This window comes from Bactrocera latifrons, unplaced genomic scaffold, assembly GCF_001853355.1.
Source record: "Bactrocera latifrons isolate USDA-ARS-PBARC rearing strain unplaced genomic scaffold, ASM185335v1 scaffold_68, whole genome shotgun sequence".
NCBI lineage: Eukaryota > Metazoa > Arthropoda > Insecta > Diptera > Tephritidae > Bactrocera > Bactrocera latifrons.
In genome coordinates, this window is record NW_017537356.1 from 721,774 (window position 1) to 742,989 (window position 21,216).

A 21,216-nucleotide genomic window follows, 5' to 3' on the forward strand; every position below is an offset into this window, starting at 1 on the left:
TACAAAATTGATTTTCTCATTTTTGGTTGGCAATAAAAATGTAAGATAACGCAGACTCCATAGACTACGTATTTTCGATGTAGCAAAGAAAGCTTAAACGTTTTCAAAGGGAACTAGTTGGTTACTATGCTTTTAAGAGGCAGTTGCTGTTGGCTTTGGTTAGAAAAGAAAGGACAATGGACTATTTCGTGAGATAACACCTTCACCTAACTGGGTTTTCAATAAATTGATTGTGACGTTCGCTGTGTGGCTGGTGGCGAAGTGGAACCACATATTGTTCAAGTCTATATCATCCAACTCGCTCCAAATATATTCGATTATCATTGATTATCATTTACAGTAACGTGCCGATCTTGATCATCACGGAACAAGTACGGCCCATAAACCGTACCAAATCGTAATTTTTCGGTATGCAATACGAACTTATGAAATACATGTAGATTTACTGCCTGACCAATAATGCATTCAGTCAGAAGTGATGTGCCTAAGGATGTAGGTCAAGATCGTAAAATTCGCCACAACAACGTCACAGAGATGCCCAACGCTTAAGAACGCCGTGTGAGATACTGATTTGGGTCTTCCTCAATTGATGCGCTAGCGGCAGCAATATTCTCGACACTACGGGCACTTATTTGTTTACTGGCATGGGAACATATTGTACTGTGCCTGTGGATTCAAATTTTTCCACTAGACGCTCAATTATTGAATGTCTGACAGAACGGTTATGACGACCATAAATTGGAGGTAGCGCTCTTAAAGTTGGTGTCACTGATTTCAAATTTCGGTAGTAAATTTGAATAATTTCGACTTGTTGTTGGACTGTATATATTTCCATGATAAAATGGCAAAATTTTACTGAAGCGAAATGTCAAAAGAGCGAGAAAAAATATGACGTCGTTTGCTGTCCCTATCGGTCTAGTTTTGTAGCGTCCCTGTTGAAAAACCCGTTGCAAATCGTATTCTGAAATGATACGTAGTACCAAAAAAAAGCGAAATTGAGCTTTTTATTGCGTACGATTTCCTACATCATATTGCATATACATATGTATCATAAAATTTTAACCTTCCGCTGTCAGATATAACCAATATATAATCAATATCTAACCTATATATAACCAATATGTAACTAATATATAACCATTTTATAACCAAAACTCAAACTTTGTTTCAATATGAGTGATTTTGACTATATCGTTTTTCCTTCGACTGTGAAGTGATTTCATTTTTCTTTTATATTTTAGCTGACGATATATATTTATGCCATCCTCCTAAATATCCTTAAAATAACTATATGTACATTAATATATTAATATTTGTATATTTTAGATGTTGCGAAGTCTGCTGTGTGCCGCTGCATACCTTGGTACCACATGCCTTGAGTCACAGGCCATTTTACTACCTTATTTTACACGCGTTGAGTTGCTCCATAGCGCTGCTGTGTGCTGCTCTTGAATGTGCTCCCGAAAAAAGGAAAGAAAAAAGGGTGGTGTTATAAGATGTTCAATGGATAAAAAGGTGCGTACAAAATATATGGCTTTCTGTGATATATATTTATGTGCCGATGTAAAAGTTTATAGCGCCATACTTTATGAGCAAGCAGTATATAAATACTTCGTTAAACATACATATGTACTTGTATATGCATATATAGTACATGCAGTACATATGCTTGCTTAGTTATGTATTGTAAGTTCATATTTGTATGTGAAATTTGGCAGCAACTGCGGGTGTTGCTTGCAAAACTGCTTGCAACATAATAAGCAAACGAATAATCGACAGAAAATATGTACTTCTTCTACTTCATATTTGTATATATGTATGTGCCTTGAAAATATAAATTTTGCACTATTGAACTTACGGAAGCCGTTCATAACCTCAAATAGATTTAAAAGCCTTAAAATTCCGTAAACCTTTGTTAAAGTTTGTTGCAGCATGCACGTGGTTCAGGAAAGTTGTTTGCTTTGGTTAATGAATTTCGTAACTTTGCTTATCAATGAAGTTTAGTAATTTTCATATTTTTTTGCCTCGATAAATTAGTCGAAATTATATTCCAAGAATTTAGAAATATAAGTTGCAGGCTCCACTATAGTATTATGGCTTCGGCACAAGCAAAGTTAACGTTTCATCGCGTTCTTTTTATCGTGACTTTAGTGTTGACCTGTTAAGTTGAAGCGACCGAAACCCATATCGCCGTTTTCCTCGGACTCTGACTCATCCTTTTTGGCTTCTTCCTTCTTCTCGTCAGCAGCTGGAGCAGAGGCAACAACAGTGTTCTACCAAGTCAATTGAAAAATCCATGATCTACATTAGTAAAACACACCTTTTTCCAAAAATTCGTTTTTTTTATGCACCACAATTCACTTCAAGTATAATTCTGTTTATAGCAACCTACCTACTTTTCGTTACTATTTTTTTTAGCACGATTTGCGCTTTACTTAAAAGTAGGCTTCAATTTCGCCGATTTGACTAGATTTTCTTCCCAGCCAGCATTCTTTCTTGGTACACTACTTTTATCTAAACCTAACCTGCAGGAATTTTTATTCGTTCAGAGATTTCTTGAAAACTTTCACAATCCACACAAATATGTATAATTTTCGTATACAAAGTTGTTTCCTAGATTGTTTTGGACGAAACCTTCACGATTGAAGCCGTAAGAGGTTCTATGGGTTTTACGACTTCAAGAAATCTCTTTTTTATTGTCTTATTTTAATCTAAAACATCTCAGGAATATTGTTCTAACTCAAGTTTTAAACGGTTTTTTCCCGAAAATGTATTTTCACTTCTATATCCTAAGTTAATGCTTTATTATGGTACTTTGTACGTTTTTGATTAATGGCGTTTTGTGGGCGTGGCAGTGGTCTGATTACGCCCATCTACGAACTCGTAGTTTTTTCTGCCAAGGAACGCGCGTACCATTTTCATCAATATATCCAAATTTTTACTCAAGTACTGAAGTTACTGCGTACGCGGATGGAGGGATGCACGGACAGACAGACAGTAATCCGGATTTCAACTCTTCTCGTCGTTCTGATCATTTATACATGTATGTATATATAACCCTATATTTATCTCGCGTAGTTTTATGTAACCCTTTAAGGGAACCCCTTTAAAAAGATAATTCTGCCAGATAGTGTTGTAAAACTGTCGGTGAAGTTGTTGTTAGTTTTTCAAAAATATTCTTCGCAATCGATAGTTCTTCAACATTGCTTCTAAATACTCTCGAACTCTTTTTAATTTGAATATTTCTGGCGGCCATAGAGTTATCGACCAATATGTCGTTAGTTATAAGGCAATATCTCTCCCGTATTTCTTACCTTTTTACACTTCCGTCCAAAGTTGAAATTATATGCTATATTTTATGTCTGTGACATACAGTTGTAGTGTATATACGTGCAAATATTCAAATTCCTATACAAATGCTGAGTAGCAGCAATTGCCATTGTCTAAACTAATGTTTGATGACTCAAGTTGCTCATAAAATATCATTCTTAACTGCCACAGCACATATAATATTTACATAAGCTTACAAACTTTTGTACATGCTGTTTGTATATTTCAAGGCGAAAAGTTACCTACACAAATGTTATGTATTAAAATTTTATGTCTTTCTTTTGTAATGTTTGATTCTTCACTTTCTTAGCAATATATTACCTTTAATTGTGCGCAATTAATCCTTTTTATGTGTGCTCTTGCACAAGTCTTCCTTCGATTACTTACACACTCTTACGTACTCTCAAGATGAAAATGGACTTACCTGTTCTTGTACATGTGTATGTGTAAGAGCATGTAGCAGGATGTACCAGGTTTTCCGAGATGTTGGAGCTGAAAGCAAATGTTGCTCAAAAATTGTTTCTCAACTTTATTGTTGAGGCAGTTGTATGAAAAATTTTTACACTTCGCTGGTTGGGGTAAAATGACTTTTGTTGCTCACATGCGCCACGCACATGATTACAAATGTAGAAATATGTGTATAAATGTTTGTATGTATAGTATGCCCGTATAAAGTTTTTAATGTAGTAACCATGCGGTGAATAAACCACTTATAAACTACTTTACGAGTAGTCTTAACGTGACCAAAAATCCAACGGAAAGTCTTTTTTCCACACAAATAATTATTATCTCTTCCACGATGATATCAAATGGGTTAGTCTTGCAATCTCCAAGTTCAATATGCTTATACTTTTTCATATATATGTTAGATATGATATATCGGGTGATCCAATTAGAGGTACTTTTACTTCGCTCTATGGGCGCTTGAAAAGTTCCAGGAAAAGCCGACGTTCGAGCCAAATTTTGTACAGTCATTATGCGCTTTTATGGCTCAATGGGTATGTGAACAAGAAATTTTGATATATTTGGGACGAAGAGCAATCTCAAGAGATTCAAAAGTTGTCATTTCATCCAGTAAAAACAATGGTTTGGTGCGGTTTGTGGGCCGGAATCATTATATTTTCATATTTCTTCAAAAATTATGATGGTGAGAACGTAACCGTCAATGGCGACAGTTGTCGTGCCATGATAATCGACTATTTGATGCCTGAAAGAGATTTGATTTCAACAAGACTGCGCCACATCTCACATATCGTTTCAATCAGTGGACTCATTGATAGACCATACACATGATATAGATTTCACATTTGGGTCGGTCGATTCGCCACCAAAGTCGTGTGATATCACACCATTAGACTTTTTCCTGTAAGGATATGTAAAGCCTAAAGTCTATGCGAACAATTCCGCTTCAATTCAGGCCCTGGAGCATAATATCGTCGTTGTTATTCGCCAGTTACCACTCGAAATATTCAAACAAGTTATCGAAAATTGGACTCAACGGATGTACCAGCTGAGACATAGCCGTAGCCAACATTTGAAAGAGAATTATTCGGTCCAAATCAGTTCTTTTCGGTACTAGTTTAGTTTCGAAAGCTTAAACTACAAACTTCGTATCTCACTTTCGTTGACTAGACTATTCAAAGAGAGAGTCACTAGATGAATATTTCCCTGTAGGGTATTCACAAGCATCTCTATATGTAGTCCAAAAAATGTACGTATATTTACATAAAATTATTTGAAAAAGTAAAAGTTAGTAAGGTTTGAGTTAATTGTTCAAATTTTATGAGAATTTATGCCTAAACGCACTCTGTTTATGATAGACGAAAATTTATTTTAGAACGAATTTATTCGTAATGAACCAAAATATACCATTAGCCGTATATATGTATGCGAGAGTGTTTTAGAAAATGACAATTTTTAAAGAAAATTTGCAGAAATATTGCCATAGTTGTTCGATCCGAACTCTTGATTTTCTGAACTATGTCAATGTCCCCCTATATCTCGTACAGCTCATCGTTGCATTGACTGCGCTCGCCATTGCCAATATGCAAAGGACCATAAATCTTCCACAAAACCTTTCTCTCGAACACTCCTAAGGCAATTCATCAGATGATTTCATTGTACAAGCCACATAGCAGGAAGGGACTTTGTTCGTCAAGAAAGGACTTTACTTTTCAATTGCCTACTCAGTTTAAAGTAGCACCTTTTGGCACGAGGGATTCTGTGTAGGAATTCAAGGCCGATGTTGGGTCCTACAAGCGTAAGCTCCGGTCTTGAAACCGCCGGCTTCCCAAGCTCTTTATACTTATGCATATCGGCCTCTTTGTTTTTGTGTCTGGATATTCATCTCGCTTCTATCTTAAACTCTCGGTGTCTATCCCAACCCGTTCATGTTGTGGTTTATCGCGACATTGCGCGGTAGGCTGCACAGGATAGTAGTTCGAGTCTCTATATCACAATATGATCGATCTGATTTCGAACTTTTCGATATGGAGATGGCCAGCTAGCTTGATGAATTTTCTTGTGATGGAACAGACAACCATATTTCAGGCCCCTGTGGAGTCGATCAGCCACAACCCATTTTGAGAGGTTTAAAAGAATCGTTTCTGTCCACGCCCTAGTGAATGGCGCCGAGAGAACTTTCCTCAATTGCGTGAACTTCTACTCACGCATCCATGCTCCATACATACATACATACTACATACTTATAAAGAAAAATATGTTATTCTAAAGAAATTTTCGGTCAAGATTTCGAAGTTTTTATTACAAACAATATCTACTTTCATACGAAATTAATTTAGAATTTTATCCGCATCTACTCAAAGCAACAATTTTTCAGTTACTAACTTCAGTAACATGAAAATACGTGAACTTAAATGTGTGCAGCACACAGCCATTTCATGAGCGTTTCTGGCCCGACAATGGCACTCACGCAGTTATTTGCCGACATTGCCATCTAAAATGACAATTTATACGGATTTTGTGTTGGTTTTATGATGGAAAAGTTAATTGGCAGCAGTGAAACGTATTAAAATGCCAAGGTTTATTGTTGTTGTTTAAAATTTAATAAATATCTAACACAACGCTTAAAACTTAATGAACTTTTGAAACATGTTAACAAATTTACGCATATACTCGTATATATGTTGTCGAAATAACCTTAAAGGATATATTTTGCCATAGAAATGGGCGCTGTCCATTAAAAGGGGTTTGTAGGCGTGTAAACGCATACATATGTATGTGCATAATGTAAGATGCGCTTACAGACAATTCCACATTCAACCGCATTGTTGGCATTCCTTCAATTTTATTGACAAATTTTCATGCATGTTTATTTTATACGGTGCTCTTATTTTTATCACCTCGCACATGAAACCCATACATGCTTGTATGTACTTGTATGCATAATTTAAGCCTACCAGGCGTTGTTGATACGCTTGATTCATACTTACCAACAACACACACTCATTTATATTTGTGTATATGTGTCAAGCTTCCTGCAATGTGTTTATTTATATTCACGGCAGCGCAAGTCTGAGTTTTACCTTATTTTAATGACCGGAACCGGATGTACACGGGAAATGGCAGCAGAAAGGCATCTCCACATACAAGGCGCTGGCTGTGCGCCGCTCATACATACATAATAATAAATTTTTATACCCTGAACAGAGTACATAATGGAGTTCCTATAGAATTTATATGCATATCGGACCACTATAGCTTACAGCTGCCATACAAACTGAACGATCAAAATCAAGTTTTTGTATGGTAAACTTTTTTATTTGACGAGATATCTACATGAAATTTGGCATGGATGATTATCCAGGGTAACGAAATAATCTCCGAAGAATTGTTGGAGATCCGACCGCTATAGTATATAGCTGCCATACAAACTGAACCATCAAAATCAAGTTTTTGTATGAAAAAGTTATTTATTGGAAGAGTTATCTACACGAAATTTGGCATGCGTTTTTGTCCAAAGTAGCGCTAAAATATTTCATGAAATTTACAAGATCGGAATACTAGTAACATATAGCTGCCATACAAACTGAACGAAAAGAATTATGTTTTTGTATGAAGAACTTTTTTTATTTGCTGAGATATCTACACGAAATTCGGTATGAGTTATTGTCCAAAGCAACACTAAAATATCTGAAGAAATTTTCCAGATCAGACCACTATGTATATCATATAGCTGCCATACAAATTGAACGCTCAAAATCAAGTTCTGTATGGAAAATTTTCTTTATTTCTGAAGGGTATTATACGCTACGGTGCAAACGTAGTTAAAGTTTCTACTTGTTATGTAGTGTGTTAGCAAACACGCATAAAAATTAATATTCTTTATATGTATGCCTGTGCAACACCTTTAACACCATTCCGCTGCCATTTTGCACTCGCTACCTTTTTATTTACTTTTTTACTATTCGGCATGTCAGCTGGAGGTTTGCACATCGACACATACTAAATATACATTTTATACACCAATATATAAACTATATATACATATGTATATACATGTATGTGCATGTAGCTGAAAGGTTGCAATTATTACGGTCATCATGTGCTAGTATTGCTGTCGTTTCTTGTACTCATTTCCACATCCTTCATAGGAATTTCCTGTTTTGTAATTAATTTTCATTACATACCTATATATATGTATACAAAAGAAAATGTTTGCACTTCAGCTTTTTTATATATATGTACATATGTATATACTATCAGTTGTATGTTATTTGTTTTTATAAATATATAGCCAAGTGCGTAATTATTTAAATTGCAGCGCCTTCAATCAGTGTCCATTTTTTTGTCGACTGAGCTATGCAATAATTTTTACCTTTCCTCCAAGATATGTAATATTACTTGTATAATTATAATTCAGCGAAATTCTCTTGAAAGCTTCGGTATTATTTCAATTCATTAAAACTTCGCTAGCCAAAGTTTAAAAAAATGAAAATTTATACTTGCCAAGTGGGCGGCGCATGCCAGCACGAAACTTGTGGCATGCAATATTTAACGGTGGCTGAAAATATTGAAGTTGAGAAACTGTTTTAAGTAAAAGCTTAAAAATTAAGTGAGCTTTCTCTCTTCTTAAAGCATCTTGCATAAAAAAACTTATTTATTGACGAGATATCTTCACGAAACACACAGGGATTATTGCCTAAGCCAACTCTAAAATACCTGAAGAAAGTTTCGCGATCGGATCACTATATGATACAGCTGCCATACAAACTGAACATTCAAAATCATGTTTTTGTATTTAAAACTTTCTTAATTAATAAGATATCTTCTTAAAATTTAGCATGGCCTATCCTTAAATTCAAATATACAATTTCGGAAGAAATGGTTCAGTTTAGTCCGCTTTAGCATATAGCTCTGATATAAAATGGGCGATCGGAATTAAATACTTGTATAGACATTTTTTTAATTGACAAGATATTTTCACCATCTATGCTAAATAGATTTTTGCCCAAAGTAACGCCAAAATATCTGAAAAAACCATTTCTATATCGGACCACTATAACATATAGCTGCCAAAGTGACCAAAAGTGATAAAATATTTAATTATTCATCAATATTTATTTTATCGCCTTCAAAGTAATTCCCACTAGAAGTAACATACTTTTGCCAACGATTTTTCAAGTCCTCGAAACACTTTTTATAAGCATTTTTCGGATGGCCTTCAGCTCCTTCAGCAAATCGGTGATTGATCGATGGTATTCACTGCATGTTTAGCTTTACCATAGTAAAATTCATGAATTGTTCTTTCACAATGCCGTCCGTTTTCGACGGATGTTCCCACTCAATACGGCCAAATATAACTTTTTCTTGGCCGTCGGTCCCACCTTAATAAATTCATGATACACTAAACCAGGACTTGTTGATGATTGTCGAATTGTTTACATGTCAAACTCATAAAACCTTGTCTCATCGGTAGTTATAATGCTCTTCATAAATGTGGGTTCAGATTTCGCACGGTGGTCAAGCATGTCCAAAGATCGCTGTTTACCGCACACTTTAAAAAAAATTAGCTTCATCGGGACGCGTTGAGCAAGAACGCGTTTCATACCCAAAATATTCACCAAACTCATTCGAATGGACTCGCGAGAGATGTGGAGCTCTCCGTCCATCTCTCTAACACTTTTCTGATGATTTTCAAACAACATATCATTTACTTCTTTAATATGTTCATCAGGTGAAGAGGGCGAAGGTCTAACTAGCAAATTCTTAACGTGATGTTTTGTTCCAAAGCCTGAATCGAAGCCGGATTGTCCCCATAGACTTTAGACTTTACATATCCCCACAAGAAAAAGCCTAACGGTGTGATATCACACAATCTTTTTGGCTAATAGACCGGTCCAAAACGTCAAATTATCTGCTAAATCTATTGATTGTTGCGATGTGTAGGAATTATCTGCTAAATCTATTGATTGTTGCGATGTGTAGGAAGTGGCGCAGTTTTGTTGAAACCAAATGTCGCTGAGATCAGAGCTTCAATTTCAGGCATCAAATAGTCAGTTATCATGACGCAATAAACGGTCGCTATTGACGGTTACGTTCACAAAGATGTAATTTTTGAAGAAATATGGACCGTTGATTCCACCCTCATACAAACCACTCCAAAGTATTGTTTTTTTTCTAAATAATAAGGCTGTTCACATTTCTCTTCATCCCAAATGCGGCAATTTTGCTTGTTTACATACCCATTGAGCCACAAATGGGCCGCTAATCAAAATTTGTCTTAAAAATTCGAAACTTCTTGTAACTTTTCAATAGTCCATAGAACGAAGCAATGACGCTTGGGAAGATCGAGCGCCTTCGGTGCTTGCACAAGTTGTATTTTGTACACTTTGCATTTAAGATCTCGACGTAAAATTCGCCAAATCGTTCTATACGTCAATCCGAGTTGCTGCGAACGGTGCCGAATCGACTTTCCAAGGTCTTTGTGTAGACTCTCAGCTACGGCAGCTATATTATCTTCGCTGCGTGCTGAACGTGGTCTATACGGTCGAATATTATCAAATAATGTATGCTGGGTCTCAAGATGGGTGATGGTATTGCGAATAGTACGCTCAATAGGCCGATTATGTTGACCATAAGTTGAGCGAAGTGCGCCAAACACATTCTTTACAGAACATGAGTTTTCATAATAAAATTGAACGAATTGTAAACGTTGTTCAGGCGTAAGTCTTTCCATGATGAAATGCCAAACACTATTAAACAGAAATAACATGACAGCTTGACACGACTCACGTGTTGTTTTGTTGAAAAAAGACTTTTGAAAAAAAATTACCTCAACTTGGCTGCCCCGTTATTTTTACAGGAAATTCGCGTGTATTTTCTTCTAAGGCAACCTGAAATAGCTCTGGAAACTTTTTTCTTCCTTGAAGGGTTAACATTTCTTAGTTAAAATTTTTCTTGTTTAAAAGCCAAAAAACCTAGACGCATTTCAACTTCATGTTACTTTATTTAGCAATTTTCAACATTTCAATTTAAAAGGTACATTCTGTACAAATAATGTAAGTAAAGTAAAGTAAAATAAAATATAAAGTTAAAATTAAGTAGTTTTTCACTTCAATCAATTCATTTAGTAAATAAATTTATAAATTTTCATTATTGCAATTTGCTTGCTTGCAAAGTTTCTGCTTGTTTTGTTTTTAATTCATACGCTGTCTCTTATACACATCTAGATGTGTATAAGAGACAGGGTATATATAGTATATATATATATATATTATATATATTTTATATAAAGATAAATACAATAAAGTATATATTTAATAACAACTTATTTGACTATCAAAAAGGCACCTGAGTTTAATGTATATAAAGTAGTAAAATTGTATGGTATGTTGCTGTGTGTCTGTGTCTGTGTCTGTGTGTGTGTTTAACTTGCTTTACCGTGTCAGCCAATGCTGTACGTACGCTATTACCTAACGCTTCACTTATGCATTCCCCATTTTGCTAAAAGCTTTAACTATTACTCACTTATATGCTTTGTTCTACAAATAGATTTGTTTAGGTTTAAGTTCATATTATATATACATAAGATTTCTGACATGTATACATATATATTTTTTTATATACATACATATGTTTTTATATATACACAGTTATATATATATTTAATTATTTTTTGTTTGAAATTCACATTGTTTTCTTTTAATTCCCTGATTTGAACGCATTTCACTGCTACTTTTGCTATCATTCTTCTTAACATTGTCTTAACATTGCTAATTCATTATAACTTGCACTTCATTTCACAACACTTTGATTTGCTTTTTCTACTGCTTTTGCTTCTTCACCTCTTTCGCTACACTTCCCGTCACTTCACTACACTTTTCACTTAACTTGGCGCTGGTTAACGCGGCGCCAGATTGCTTTGCTTCGACTATGACTAGTGTCCAGGTGTTTGTCGACCACAACCGTGACCCCCGCAATCGTACGCACTGCCAGATACATGGTCATGGTCTGTTTTCATGTCCGGCAACGCTTCCAGCTTGATAACAGCGTCGTGGCAGCTGGTTGTGCGGCAACAAGGCGACACAGCTGTTGTTGTGGGGGCCGCGTGCGGCGCGTACAACCTGGCGTCCTTACATCACATCTTGTACAATTGCGGTGGTTCTTTGGACGATGGCATGCCGTGATCGTATTTGCCCATTTCGGCCTCGTACAATAGGTTGTTGATGAGATGCTTGATGACAATCTTGGACTTTGGCGTCTTCAATTTGCGTATGGTTATCGCGACATACTCGCCAAATACGCCATACTCATCGTTCAACGTTTGCATATTAGTGTTGTTGTTGTTGCTTTGACTGCCACTACTGCTGCTGGCGTTGTTGCCGCTGTTGCCATTGCTGGCCTTTGGATTTTGATTGGCACTGAGATTATGCAAGCTGCTGCTGTTTGCAGTATTGCCGCTATTGTTGCTGTTGTTGTTGTTGCCACTACTTTGACTTTGACTATGCATATTTGCGACGGCGGCGAAAGTGACGGCACCGCCAGCGCCGGCGGCTAGTAACTCACGTTCGCGCTGCTGCTTGGAACTCGCTTGTGCGTTGGAATGTTGCGTCTGTGTTTGTTGTTGATGTTGCTGCTGTTGATGTTGCAATTGTATTTGTTGCTGCAGGTGTTGTTGCAGCGCCAGTGCGGACTTTTTGGATGGCGAGGCCACATCAGCGTGTAAGCTCAGCAGCTTACGTTTACGCCCACCAACGCTGGAAGACATTGGCAACTCGGCCATCGGTGGCAAATTATAATAATTGACCGCCGTCGCTGTCAGTGGGGTGACGCTGCACGCACGTGGGTGTTGTGTTTGTTGTTGCTGTTGATGTTGCTGCTGTTGTTGTTGTTGCTGTTGTTCGAGCATGACTAGTTCATTCGTGTCGCCTTCGATCTGTAAGCAAAGTGCGCCGAGGCAAAGGGAAAAATTAGTGAAATTTATGCATTAGTCATTAGTTAGGTAGGCTGCCGAGCGGTGAAATCGCTGCCAGAAGGTGTACTTACAATTTCGGTTTTCACATCGTCCGCGCTGATGTTGCAACAAAAGCTTTGTATATCGGCTTCGTAATCGGTGGACGTCGTTGCCGTCGCATTGGCAGCGCCAGCGCCAGCTCCAGCTCCGTTCATGCCAGCTGCCGCACCCCCCGCGCCCGTGGACCGCGCCTGCAAGTGAAAACCAGTCGAACATGTCAACAAGCTCTGTGCTCTCTAATAGCAAAGCAAAAAGCGAAATGCAAAAGCTTTTGTTGTGCGTTGCTTTGTGTATGTGCCGTACGTTAAGGCATTAGCTGTTGCAACAACAACAAAACGTTCAGCGACTGGCACAGGCTCGGGCACAGCACCAACCACAATGTCATGCATATTAATACAGAAATTTTGTACGAAATTAAAATAACAAAAACACTGATTGTGGTTACAAGTTCAACAGCGCAGTGCCCGCATGCCAAAGCTGTTTGTCTGTTGTTGTTGGTTTTGTCGTTGTTGCAGTCATTATTGTAGCTGTGTTGTTGCATCAGCTTTACCGAGAATTATTTGCACGCATACAGTTAATAATTTAAACACACATACACTGACGCATACATTGACACACGCACACACACACGCTCGTTTAAAGAGTAAAGCACATTTGTTGCCGTGAGCTTATCAGCAACTGCAGTCAGCGCGCTGCCAACGTTGTTATTTTTGTTGGCAGCGCATGCGACGCAGCGCGCACTCGTTTGTAAATCACTTTTTAAATACCCTGTAGGATTTTGTTAGCGTTTGGACACACTGTTGGCGAGTCAACATTGAGAGAGCATAATAAAAGAGAAAACATATTTCTGACATTTATTTGTACTTGTGGAGAGTATAATTTTAAATATTTTTTGACTGAAATGCACAAATTGAGTTTGTATCTAATAACGATATTGACCAATATTGAACATAAATTTATTCACAAGAGCCGCGTTAGATTCTGAAAAATTGTAAAAAGTTGTTTTCTAAAAAAACGCCGTTACAAGGCGAACAATAAATACAATAAATAATAATTTCTGAGCTGAATAGGCTCCCAGTACGACTCTAACCAAAATTTTTAGATCACTTGAGGATTATCAAACTCTTTAGTACTACTTCAAAAGAAAGTTAATAATTTTTATTTTTTTCTGAAAGACACAAATTGATGTTATATCGTTATACCTATCCATGGATTCGACCAAATTCAAGTTTATATGAGCATTCGACCGTATGTTTCTAAGTTGAAAACGTAAAAGTTATGTACAAAGTTGGTCTCCAATAGGAGCGATCCTTAGGCAAACATTGTTAGTTGAATTTTTGGTCTGCATAGACTGCTGGTAAGAATCTAATAACTTTTTTAGACCAATTAAGGATTCTCAATGTTTTCATTGGTGCTTTGCAGCTCCAACAGAAGAAAAATCTCAGTAAATTATCTAAAATCTTTTAACGAACGGATAAATTTTATTATCTACAAAGAAAGTATCCAACTTTTTTTCAATGATGGTTTCTCACATGGTCGAATAACTCCAACAGAGGAAAAAACTCAGTCTAAGGACCATGAGAACTTTCATTAGAACATGGTTTGTAATGTGGTCGAAGTACTTCAAAAAACTCTGAAAAATATCTAACAACCATTAATGATCAGATAAGTTTATTATGTAATAAGACAATATTCAACCATTTTAGGCGACTTAAGGATTCTCGAACTTTATTTGGAATATGTTCTGTAGCCACACTCCAAGAACTTCAAAAGAAAAAAACTGAGTCAAATATCTAAGAACAAACAGACACATTTTTATTCTATATATTTATTTCTTTGCAAAACATATATTAATTTTCGGGCAATTGCCAATTTTCTAGAATTTTGAGGTACTTTTTATACTTTGTACTAACTTTTTTTCTTGATATACTGTTTTATTAGATTTTGTGTTATTAAAATGAAAATAACTACATTTTTCTTGCAAAAATAATAATCTTGAGGTACAATGAAACATAGTTTACATAAATGAAGTTGAGATCAATTGGCGCGAATATATGATTACTTCTTATTTTCCTACACTATTGACTATTATCCAGCAGTTGAGTCGGTATGTTAAAGTACGTTATCATGGTTCTCCAATCAAAAGGGGTTACTATACCTTATAATTTCAATTTGTTTCTTTAGGGGTCTTTAAGAGATTTTGAGGTCTCGATGGAGGACGTGGGTCTCCTATCGAGAGAGATAACTATATTTTATAACGTCTATAATTTCTTTTAGATGTCTTTTAGAAAAATCACTAGACGATTTCTCGATGGGGGACGTAATTTTTTATATAAAAAGGTGTATCCACTATAGTGTGAAGAACTTTATTTTGAAAGGCTTGAACAACTTTAAAATTTGATTTAGCTGAGCTGCCACAAATTTGTATGCCATATGACTAGGTCGGCCAGAGGCGGGGATTTGACCATAGGAACCTGACACTGAACCTTTAACTGAGCTGAGTTCACTTGACTTCCAAGAGCTTTTTCCATATACGCCTCTAAGCAGTTATAAGCCTCCGATATTTGGCGCTCGTGCACTAAGGACTTGAAAATTGAAGCAAGCACGCTAATTTCCTAAGATGCTCCGCACTTTTTTGTAAAGCGATACCTTATTAAATCTATATTTTTATGTAATAAAAAGGTATACAACTTTTCCAGGCGATTTAATTGTTATGGAACCTCTCAACCAATATTTTAATAAGAATGTATCCAACTTTTTTAGGAGACTTCTCGAACTATTCAACTAGCTTTTTTTGAAGCAATTCTCCAATAAAAATATTTTTTGTGTATTTTTTTTTTCAAGAAAACAGCTCAGAGCATGTGTCGACTTGATGCCTCACTGGGTTGCTTTAAATGTTTCGCTGAATGACGCGTCGCTGTCGTCCATGCATTCTACGACGACAGTTAACACTACAACAAACATGCACAATGAATAACGAATAACTTTTTTTGAATAACGAATCATATGGCACCGAAAAGCAGGAGCTGTGGTGACAAAGCTTCATGCTCCAACATTGCAGCGCAATACGGTAAGCCGTACTCGCTGCGCTCAACGCTCAACGCACGATGGCGACGAAGCACAAGGCACGAAATACACACACCTTATCGCTTAAATATATGTATACACACAAACATACATACGTACGCTCAAATATCTACACGCACGGTGGACGTTAACTGACGTCTCACACCTTCGGCGCACAACTCATCAGCATAATGCGAACAAGTCAAACCACTAATAAAAAAAAAAAAAAAACGAGGCAATAACAAAAGCATATATGGCACTACTTATGTATGTACGCAGCATGTGTATATGCATGCATGTATGTATGTATATGAGAGTGTGCACAGCCATGTGTACACAGTTAGACATGCTGACGAAAGTCAGCGCGCAGAGAACGCAAAACGCAAAAAATGATGGAATAAAAATGTAGACAAATAAAAGGAAAATGAAGTAAACAAACAGAATGGAATATCGAGAGTCCGAATAAGCCCCCACAAAATAACAGTATGAGTTTCGGCAGCAGCGCGACACCAGCTAATGGCAGCAGTAGTCACAATTTACCGACGCTGCGCTGCTACTGCCGCCACCCGCGCGCCTTATCAGCGCATGCATGCTTTTATAAAGAAAAATGTATATACTTACATAGTATATACATAGCACATTACTGTATGTATGTATATGCTGGTAAATATATACATATATAATATATATGTGTATGTATGTGTGCGACGACTTACCGCAGCTAGTTGTTGTTCGTCCATAGCGATAGCGACATTCCGATTTGCATTGGCTGCGGCGGCAGCATTAGCGGCTGCTGCTGCCGCCACAGCTGCAGCCACACGCGCCACTAAACTGTTGCTCGCCACTGTCGTGTCGTCGCCATCCGCGTTGGCGGCGGCATGATGCAGCGGTGTTGTAGCGCCGAACGCGTGCGACATTGTTGTGCCACCAACTGTTGCGCCACCACCACCACCACCGCCGAGCACACCATTCAGACTACCTGCGCCGCCTGCTGTCGTCATTGTCGCCAGGCTGCCAAGACCCATGGCCAGGCCAGCGCTGCCGATAATTGTCAACGCCGGCGTCGTCATTGTCATCATGGCCATTGCGTTGCTAACGTTCATATTATTGCTGTTTTTATTATTATTGTTGTTGCTACTGCCAGTGGTGTGTAGCTTATTATTATTATTATTGTGTGGCAATAGCGTTGCTGCAGTTGTTGTTGTTGCTGAAGACGCGACCGTACTATTCGTGGACGATGCGGTGGTGCTGAGCGTTTCACCCGCTACTGTAGTGGCATTTGTTGTTGTGGTTGTCGTAGAAGTTGTTGCCACGGCGCATGTTGCATTAAACAGCTGGCTATTGACTAAAGTGGCCGTAGCGGCTGGTTTTATGCCATAAACCACGGTGGCTGGTATATTTGTTGCTGTTGTCTTTGCGGCATTCACTGCCGCCGCCGCTGCTGTTACATTTGTGGCTTGTGGTTCGACTTTTAGCTCATCAACAGTGGTGCCCGCCACTGCCGCTGCATTCGCTCTGGACGTCACGGCGCCGCCGCCGCCACTCTCACGCGCACCAGCCAGCGCCGCTGCTTGTATGGCGCGCACTGCTGCCTCCATCGTTGTCGCGTATTTATCATCCATTTCGCCACTCTCTGTGCGAGCGCCGTCCGCACCGTCATCACCGCCGCCACCGTCTACGCTATCGTCGCGTAACAATGCGAGTTTCTCTTCCACTTCGTCAGCTTCGCCCTCCGCACCGATGGCCGAAGTTTGCGCGTGTTGGCCGCGCATTGCTGCGCCACCATTGCTACCGCCGCCGCCATTGCCGCCCTCACCGTCAAGTATGAAACGTATGGCGTCGTATGCAAACCACATGGGCTGGTAGTGGACACCTTTTTGCCTGCCGATCATCACCTTGCCATGTTCGCGATGAAATGACGAGCGTAAACTTTTAATTTTACTGCGTATCGAGCGTATCTCAGTGCCATATTTGTTGCCCAGCAATTTCAATGCCTCATACTTGGTTTGTTTGATGTGATAACCTTTGGTGTTGGGATCCCACAGCACGCGATGCATGCGGTAATCCTCGATGAAATCGAGTATGGTGGAACGTGACCATTCGACGCGATCGCTTGTTGGGCTGGGCAGTGATTCGCCGCCCACGCCAAAAGTGGGTGAAAGTGCGGCTGTGCCGCCGCTACCGCTGCCATTAGTTGCCGCCCCCGCACCTGTCGTCAAGGCAGCTGCGTGCAATGCAGGCAGCGCCACCGACAGGGACATGGAAGACGGCGATGGTGTCGGTGGCGCGCGTTTGTAAGTCAGGCGCGCTTTGCGACGACGACGTAACTGTGGTGGGGGAATGTTGTTAGCTTTATCGGTATTGGGCGGGCACAGAGCCGAATCGGTCGTCGTCGTCGTCGTCGTCGCCTCCTCCTCCTCCTCAGCGTCAGAATCAAGCCTAGGCCCCCTGGCGCTCCGCTCCAATACCTGCGACTCCGTTGCGGGCGACGTCTTCAATGATTTTTCAAGCACTTTTGTTGTAGTTGTAATTGTAGTTATAACGTTTGATAAGTTGTTGTTTGGCTCTTCCGTATTGTTGCTTTTCCACACGCGTTGCCTATTACCGCTAACACTATTACGTTTGGTTGTACAGTTGCTCGTTTTTCCTAAAGCGCTGCCCGTTTTTCTTTTGCCAAAATTGTAAGCGATTTCAGTACGCGTAGCCGCTACGTGCCGCCTTCGACCGCGTTGCCTTTTCGTTCTCGCCAGCGCTGACACTACACTACTGACTGTCAAAACCGCCAGGGGACACTTATTGTCACCTTCACGTGTTGTACGGTTATTCGCACAACCGTTAACTTTGGTGTTGGTGTTGGAGTTCTTGGTGCTGTCGTCTCGCCGCTTATCTGTTTTCGCTGATACCTGCAATTTTTTCGGTATCGCGTTCACTTGCTGCTCTCGCGTTAGACGTCGCCGCAAAGCGCGACTAGTAGGTGCGGTTAAGTGTGAGGGTTGGTACCGCAATTGCGGGTCTACAGGGTTGGGATTAGGAATGGGGGAAGTTGACAATGTGTCCTGTGCTGCCGTGTTGCTGTTGCTGTTGCGTTGACTTGCTGCTAGCCGTGCAATCGTTTAGTATTAGTAGCTTCGTGACCATGGAGTTGCCTTCGCCTTGTGCGCTGCAACTGCCGTCGTTTCTCTTTCCCCTTCGCCTAACAATTCAACTCGCCTCGCATTAGCCTCGTTCGATTCGATTAGCCTGTACGCTCGTGTGTGATGTGTGCCGTAAATATGTATGTGCGCGCGCGATGTTTAGCTCGTACGTCGTGTCGTGCAGTCGTCAGCTGTATTTTCACTCTTGTTTTTATTGTGTTCGCTGGCAAACTGGCTGAGCTGATTGTCCGAATATCTGCTTGCCTGGCATGCACTGGTGCTTTTGGAGGTGTTTGCAGTTTTTTTTCGTTTCTGTTTTTGTGGCGCGGCGCAGTGCTTGTTGTTGTCGCTGTTATTGCTATTGTTGTTGTTGTTGTTATTATTTTAGCTCCTCTTGCTACTGCTGTGCTTTCGTGTTGGCTGCAGCACTACTGGCGTGCTTGTTATTGTTGTTGTTTTTTTGTTGCTATACTCGCTTGCGTTGCTCTCGCTCCTCCACCGCGCTTGTGGTTGCTGAGGCTCGTTCGCTCGCTCGATTGCTTACTTTGGCTTGGCTGGCTCGCTTTGTGCTTGTTTGTTTGCTTACTCGCCTGATAGCTTGCTAGCTTGTTCGCTTACTTTTTGTGGTTTGTGTTGTTGTTTTTCCGTAGTGTGTTGCCTGCGCGTCCGTTCCGCAACAACGTGTTGTGTTGTGTGCAGCCCGCCGTACGTTCGTCGTTCACCGTTGAAATCACGATTTGTACTAATTTCACATATTTAAACTGTGTGTGGCATGCTCCGTCGTCTGCGTCGCTGTCATCGCAGCTGCGGACGCGTTGTTGGCCGCTGCTCGTTGTACTTGCTCCACTCGGCTGTATGCTGGTGTGGTGTGGTGCGGCCGTCTTTGCTATCGGCGCTGTTGCTTCTTATTGTTGTTGTTTCTTCGGCTATATGTTAAAGCTTGTTGAGCGCACACCAAGTGCTGCTTTTTGTTGCTGCTGCTGCCGCGCGACTACCACTGACGCGCGTTTACTTGCGCGCACACTGCCACTAACTAACCGCCTTACTAACTGACTGAGTGGCGTTCTAACTTATTTTTGATTTGCTTTGCGTTTGTTATTATACAACAAATACATACATATATGTATATATTTAAATATTTATATATAAGCATGTGCGCGCACTGTTTCCTTACACTTTACACTAAAATGTCGCGTTATTTGTGCTTTAATGTATAACTTTTCGCTAATTAATATGCAAATACACTTGTAGTAGCACTGGTATGCGTTTTTTGGCTGCTAACACGGCGCGTACCGTACAATTGCCTCACTGTGTCACAACGAATTGTCAACACCACTGCCACTGCCATAACCGTACTCGTAGCCACCGCGTTCGTCTCTAACGCACCTTACACTCTCCCGCTGAGCGCTGAGTAACTCTTACTACTGTTACCTTAACGCGCGTGCCTTCTACCTCCGCGCGCGCTACACAACATTTCGTTAGGCAATTGTTTTTGTTGGTGCTGCTTTACACTATTCCCCACCGTTCGCCACTTTCCATTCACCACTGCGCACCGCTAGGCGCCGCGTCGCCCCTTCGTCGCTCATAAGCTTCAAATTGGCTCTCTTTTGTGCGCCTGCTTTACGCTCACGCTGTACTCACACGCTTCTTGCCCTTTGCTCGCTAGGCTGTGCTTAACATATGCATGTGCATGTGTGTGTGTGTGTATGTGTGTGCGCTGCTTTCAGTTTGTGTTTTTCCGTTTTATGCTGGAGCTTTGGAATAACAACGCCACTGGCATTAACAACTCGAAAAGCAGCAACAGTCACAAAGCTGACTGGCAGCCAAGCGGACAACAACAACAACAACAGCGAGCACTTACAATTGGAATTTTGTGTTAACGCGCGGCGGCTGGCAGTCACACAATTGCATTGCAGCGCAGCGGAGACAGCAATAACAACAACTGAGAAATTTAAATAAGTCGTCCAACAGCAACTACAACAATAACCGCGAAATCAGTGAGCGAAGCTAAAACAACAACAACAATTAAGACAAGCGCAACAACTGATACAATAATAGTAATAACAACAAGAAAAATAATAATAACTTCTGCTGCAATAATAATAACAAAAACTATAACAACAATAATAATAATAATAACAACAACAGTAATAAAAGTAACAACTACAACAACATCTACATGCCTGCCAACTACAAGCGCTGCTCAGCTGT

General features: G+C 39.7%; 1 protein-coding gene across 1 annotated transcript; it reads right to left on the reverse strand.

Moving 5' to 3' along the window:
* Positions 1-11,265: 11,265 nt before the first annotated feature.
* On the reverse strand, positions 11,266-20,376 carry LOC108975687 (serine-rich adhesin for platelets). Its single transcript, XM_018944383.1, has 3 exons — positions 16,588-20,376; positions 12,838-12,996; positions 11,266-12,727 (listed from the first exon to the last, which is right to left on the reverse strand). The coding sequence occupies exons 1-3, from the start codon at positions 18,130-18,132 to the stop codon at positions 11,930-11,932; spliced, it is 2,502 nt and encodes an 833-aa protein (XP_018799928.1). The 5' UTR covers positions 18,133-20,376; the 3' UTR covers positions 11,266-11,929.
* Between the last annotated feature and the right edge of the window lie 840 nt (positions 20,377-21,216).

What these genes read in the sequence shown, in the direction of transcription:
- LOC108975687 (XM_018944383.1), bottom strand. Translation starts at nt 18,132, where the DNA reads ATGTCCCTGTCGGTGGCGCTGCCTGCATTGCACGCAGCTGCCTTGACG. An exon ending in ACGAACAACAACTAGCTGCG is followed by an intron (nt 12,997 to 16,587) that starts GTAAGTCGTCGC and finishes TTTCACTTGCAG; the next exon opens with GCGCGGTCCACGGGCGCGGG. An exon ending in ACGATGTGAAAACCGAAATT is followed by an intron (nt 12,728 to 12,837) that starts GTAAGTACACCT and finishes CTTTGCTTACAG; the next exon opens with ATCGAAGGCGACACGAATGA.